This window comes from Malus sylvestris, chromosome 10 (genome assembly GCF_916048215.2).
Source record: "Malus sylvestris chromosome 10, drMalSylv7.2, whole genome shotgun sequence".
NCBI classification, from domain to species: domain Eukaryota; kingdom Viridiplantae; phylum Streptophyta; class Magnoliopsida; order Rosales; family Rosaceae; genus Malus; species Malus sylvestris.
Genome location: NC_062269.1, coordinates 6,459,452 through 6,465,797, shown reverse-complemented (window position 1 = coordinate 6,465,797; position 6,346 = coordinate 6,459,452). Strand labels below are relative to the sequence as shown.

General features: G+C 38.4%; 1 protein-coding gene across 1 annotated transcript; it reads right to left on the bottom strand.

The window, feature by feature from the left end:
• Nucleotides 1-294: 294 nt before the first annotated feature.
• Nucleotides 295-5,272, bottom strand: LOC126585706 (uncharacterized). Its single transcript, XM_050250193.1, has 5 exons — nt 4,719-5,272; nt 2,990-3,114; nt 1,868-2,182; nt 1,601-1,770; nt 295-919 (listed from the first exon to the last, which is right to left on the bottom strand). Exons 1-5 carry the CDS (start codon nt 5,019-5,021, stop codon nt 519-521), a joined length of 1,314 nt encoding a protein of 437 aa, XP_050106150.1. The 5' UTR covers nt 5,022-5,272; the 3' UTR covers nt 295-518.
• Between the last annotated feature and the right edge of the window lie 1,074 nt (nt 5,273-6,346).

Here is a 6,346-nt window from a genome sequence, read left to right as displayed (position 1 = left end):
CTATTTCTAAAACTCAGTGTGCTTTTGGCTAGGTTTTTTTTTTATTATTTCTTTCTTTCTTTTGTCCTTATCATTAAATAAAATTATTGAATAACTTTTAGTTAAATGTAAAATTTTAAAGCCATTTTCATTATTTTTTTTAATCTCCACGCACCCTTGTTAATTTTTGTTATTAATCTTCTTCAATTCATTCGATATGACAACCGAAAATTAAGAGAGATTTGTGAGATGTAAAAATGGATGCATGGATTACGCTACCCAAAAATAAACAAGTGTGGATTTAAAGAAAAAAGGTGTCCAAAAATCATATTTTCACTTTATACGAAAATTTGAATAGATATTTCTATCAAAAATACATGTTTAGAAAAATTGAAGAAAATTCATCTCTTCCACTCACTTGATAGTGCGATAGTGAAGGCAAAAGTTCCCGAAAAAATAAAACAAAAACTAAAAGAGTTGGAACAATAAATTAGATATCACCCCATTGGTACATGAAAACATATCAATCCATGGGGATTTTATGTACTCTCTATAAGAACCTGGATACCTCCCTTATGAATTGAAACATGGGAAAGCTTCAATCTAATGGCCTCAAAATCTGCATTCTGCCTCTCTTCACTTGTCAACCACAAATTGAAGCAACGATCAATCAGGTCCTTGCCGCAGCTTAAGTGGGAACCTCCTTTCTCAAACCTCGTAACCCTTGCTAGATTCAAATCCGAAGGCTCCTCGGCATAATTTTCTAAAATGCGCCGAATGGAACAGCACCAAATTGGTCGAGCTACTTTAAGAAAGTCACGCAAAACCAATACTGGAAGATTCACACTACCCAGCTCGGACTCGCCATGCCCACCTCTCCCATGGTAATCTGACCCTCCAAGCTTCAGCAGATCGTAAGTATCAGCAAGATCACTGTACACTGTTGACAACATCAACGGACAGAGATGAGTACAGCACTAAGAACATAAGAAAAAACTTCCATTGTTTCCAAGGACAACATCTACCAAATGAAAACCAGGATTCCACGCTTATGCCACAAGAAGTTAAGACATTTAAAGGCATAACCCAACAGGCATGTGATCTACACATCTATTCATGCCAGTTGGACACAGTTCCAACCAGAAGTTCACCGAGTATATTGCATTATCATGATGAAAAACATTGTGTCTTACTGAAACAATTGTGCAGTAGAGAATCACTGAATTGCATTTGACCTACACGCTTGTTAGATGACAAACAGTAAACTGACACCTAGATCCTATGACTCCAACGTATAGCATGGTGAGTTGGGAGCAATTCCAGCTTGCTCCTCCTTATAGTAAAACATACAACTTGTCGACTATCTTATAAGACACTTTCCTTTTCTACCAGGAATGTGACCTGTAACACTTAGCATGAATTAACCCAAAGTTGAAGTCAAGCCCTCAGTCGTTTTATATTCTTAGAAAGAGATGCATGACGTGTACATCTATTCAAAGAAAAAACATTGATATCCATTCTCTTTCTAAAGATGACATTGTACAAGTAAAATTTCTGCATCGACCGTGTAAAACACACATTATACAGAAAGGAACAAATAGTTGCATCTCGTATAGCATACCAGCTAGTTTTCCATCACTTCTGTAAACTTCGATCCCATGAAGACCAGCTTCTTTCAAACTTTTGACGATGGCAACTGGATTTTTCAACGACCAAGGATGAGCTAGCACAGCCACACCTCCCGTGTCGCATATCAGTTTTATTGCTTCTTCTGCCAGAGGTTCGCATCCCCTGAGAACTCATACAAAGAAAATATTTCTTTATAATTGTTTCTTAGTCATATATACACATCAATAGTAATCTGAAAACAGTAAGCTCAAAATATTACGTAGAGTATGCTGGTCCACCATCGTATAGATAGCGGGCAAAAGCTTGTTTCAAATTTTCCACATAGCCGGCTTCAACCATCGCACGGGCCACATGCACTCTCCCAGGAGCAACTCCCTTGCCTGCAATCTTTGCAACATGCTCCCATTTAAGAGGGAACTTAAGCTTGTTCAATTTCAAGACCATATTTTTTGCACGAAGATAACGACCATCCCTTATATTTGACAAGAACTTTTCCAGATCTTCAAAACTTGTTGGTCCACAGCTGCTGTAGTATGCAAGGATGTGAACTGGCTCCTCTGGTGCAGACCCTCCTCTGAAACCATTGTGAAACATCATCGGAGGTGTTCAAGAACTACCAATATGGGATATTTCCTTTCCATTGCTAAAATAACCTTATTTCTCATTTAGTTTAAGGGTGCCTTGATTTGAACTATAGTTTCAACTATAACCTTTTTAATGAATAATAAACTTCCAAATTACCCTTGAGTAAAATGACAATAAGCAACATGGTTGGTTTAAGAAAGGAAAAATATCAGGAAAGAAGAATTTGAAATGGTAATCTACCCATAAACCCAAAACATTCATCACTCATCCCCTCCCACCAAAATTCTTAATACAACTTGTATCATTTCTTATAATAACTTCATCATATTTTAGTGCCAAAAATGCTATGAATTCTCAAAAAGTGTGACAACCAACTTTTTAGTTTTTCACAAAACCGTAATAGTCCATGTGTTCAGCAGACCACGACCGAATGCAGAAGATTCAAACAAACAAATAACCAAAACCAAAATTACTTTTCAGTAGGCTTGGTCTTTCCCATTCTCGTATGTCAATTTTGGTATTAGATTGTAGGTCCCTCCACTATGTTCTTACAAGGTGGAAGATCCTACAGTTTTGGCAAGGAGGGGAACTTGGTACCAGATTAAGATCTTAATACCTCAACATGACAAACTCAAGGTCAAGTTTTCTGCAACCAAGGGTGAATGATGCAGGAGCAAAGTTCAAAATTTGTTGAAGTATATCCTTTCTAGTTTCTTATGTAATAAATGCAGTTTACAACAGCCCAATGTTGTACTTATTTAAAAGCATCCAGAAGGCATACTTCTTCCAAAGTTACCTTGAGTAGAATTTTGTACTTATTTCAACACCTGGAATTATCTTAATGCGATGTCTCCGAGCTGCTTCTAGGGCCTCGGGGATGCCAGACATTGTGTCATGATCTGTCAGAGCAAGAACTTTCACCTGTTATGAGCACATATATTAATTAAATATCACTACATCTCAGCATGTATTCATGTATTTAAAATGTAGGAACCTTAGTTAGCTGGCCAAAGAACTTCTAATGTCAATACATACGATATTTTGGGTCTTTTCCGACATTAGTTACACCCATGAGAAAAGATGTTGAGTAGAAAATCAAGAAATTGTTGGAAGAGTCATGGATTCTGTTTGTACCATATTTCACCAAGCCCGAAACTACCAAGCACGGGCAACTATATACCTTCGGAGACTTACTGAAGAGTTCATGGTGAGAGACACTTGCCGAAGCACATGAGTTTCTCTCCAACTAGGAGACCAATCACCATGCGCCATGTGTCAACACCAGTATAAAGTATCTAGAGTCTCACATCGACAGGGGACAGCAACAGGGTGTAGCCCAACTTAGATCCTGCTAACGACAATTATGTGCAATCCCTTGTTTTATGTAAACACTACATTGTTAATGAGAACTCCTCTACCCTCGTGGATGTAGCCCAACTTAGGGTGAACCACGTACACCTTGTGTCTATTTCTCTTCCCTTTATCTCTCAATCTACTATCTTCACTAAGTGACCAAAGCACCCTTGCGAAGGTCACTTTGCGACACTTTACGTTGTTCCAAAGTCAACCCAATTTTGTGCATCAACAGATTCGATTATGGCATAGCCTTACATATCCTCCATACATAAAATTGAATGGAATACGTATAAATAACCCCTAAAAATCATACATAAACCTCAACCATTTCAACTGAATCACTACTTTAGCTAACCCAAACCAGCACACTAAATTAGCTCAGTCATCCCTAAACATAAAGCTGTTCATCGTCTCCATCAACTACACTTCTCAAACTAGAGCATGGATATCAACATTCCCCAGCTTTCGGAAAATATAGTACAATACAAATTTAACAGCTTTTGGAGAAAAACTTAACGAGGATTGAGCAAGACAATAACAGAGACTAGAATGGGCTGTAAAGAGCTATATTGCCAACACTCCCCCACAAACTGGGAAATAGTAATGGCTGACTCAACCTGATACAAAAGCAATTAGATTAACTACTGTGGAGCTCATCGCCTTTCCCGTGTTCGCAGCCTTTTAAAGTCCAAATAAACCCTATTCTTTCTAGGATTAAGGTGAAAACAAATTGTTCTCCCCCTACCCTATGCATACAGCAAATAGAAGGTTAATTTTTTGTGATGCCTTCGTAGTCCCCGAGTCTATTGAAAGCCAATTAAGTCTTCATTGTAACTAACATCCTTCGCCCGCACGAGGTTGAACCCGAGTCCCATCCATCATTACAGCGTGTATGCTTAATCTGCTAATATTTCAGGCCAGAAAAAAAGACCCTAAACAGGTTAAAGATGCTGCATTTTAACCAATACAGGGTATGTCTCCTACTCCTACTACTAGAAAACCGGAATGTGTGAGAAGATTGAATTCGACACCCACAAGCGGTTAAAGAAGTTAACATGTAATCTAAAAAGATAGACAAAGAAATTACATGATAGAAAATAAACAAACTATAACAAGTTAAAGAACCGACACCCACGAAACGAAAGATTTTCGTTCAGAATTTAACTCACCCCATTTTCGTGAGCCCTCTCGACCAACTTGGAAGGCGAAAGAAACCCATCACTGCAATTTGAATGGGAATGCAATTCAAAGAGTAGCTTGTTTGCTATGCTCTTTTGCACCAACGAAACCCCAAAATCATCCGAAGCTGCAGCGGAAGAAGCTTGGTGCTGTTCCAAGAAAACCCATTCACTCACAGACTTGAAAGCTAAAGTCTGCTCGGCAGTCATCTTCTTCTTGCTCCCGCTCCCACCTCGCTTTTTCTTCTTCCTCGCTGTTTTCTTTGGGCTGCTCGAGTTGTTTGTGGCATCCATCACGTACTGCTACTGATCCAGGAGAAGGGAGAAGGGCGACTTACGGTAGAGCAAGCTAGGGATTTTTAGGGATATCAGATTAGATAAGGCGGCCTACTAAGACTGCCAAGTTTGCTTCATACAGAGAGAGTTCACAGGTGTCCTCCCCTCTCTTCTACTTTTTCTTTTCGTCAGACAAAGCTTGTACCCCCCACCAACCCAGTAGTACATCCTCTGTTTTAGAGATTTTTCATGACGAGAGACTTTTCGTCGGCACGAAACACGGATACATACGTTATATACACTGTGACCATGACTTTTTCATTTTTAATATTTGCGCCCTATCCACACACGTTCCTAGTCGTAGATGTGTCCTGGATGTGGCTCTGGTTGTTACAATGAACTGTCTTTATCTTACATAATACTAGCTTCAGGAGCTAAAGTGAATTACTTTAACAAGTGGCTTCTTTTTCCCAAGTAGCATCTTATACTCCATGATTTCTGCATACTACTTTGACGGTGGTAGGCGTAGGATTGGTGGTAGTGGTGGTAAGCGGTGGAGTCACTTTATTTTTCATGAAAAAATACTTGTATAAAACAATCTTAGTTTTATTTTTCTTCTTATCTTTAAATTAATTTTTATTTCATAAAGAATCTACACAACATTAATAAACTTTAATTTTTTTCTTCACTTATAAGTAAGAAAGAGATCTTAAGTTTGATTTTCGTCAAATACAAATTTGAACCACATTATTTTCACTCTTCCACCGTCTTAGTATAGATAATATCATTTGTTCAAAAAGAAAAAAAAATTCATTAGATTGAATTTGAGAGTGTTTGGAGGCCTTTGTGTCGAAGGCTTTGCTGGCCTTTTTGTGTTAAGAGCAAACAAAACCTTCACGTCCCCCATTTCTGAGTTAACCATTTTACTTGATACAAAATTTGTTAGATTGGGGACTTTTTGTGTCGAAGGCTTTGCTGGGCTTTTTGTGTTGTAAAGAGGCAAACAAAACCCTCACATCCCCCATTTTTGAGTTAGCGAGAATTAGGCCTAAAGCATCTGAAGGGAAAACAAGTCCTGGGAAATGCATTGTTGTTCTTCCAGCAGCTCTTAGGTGCTTGGTTTGGTGTTACGTTGAAATGCTTCTAGCAGTTGTCGAAGTTTTTCCATGGCTATTGAAGTGCTTCATGCGGCTGTTAAGGTGGTGAGTTAATATTAAAAAGGGTTTGGCATGAGAGCTTGAAGTGTGGGAGCTAGAGATCCACAAGTTTAGCAAATAACAATGCATGAGCTTCATTTTGGTACAGTTACGTTAAGATTTAGGAGAAGAATATGTAAGAGATAT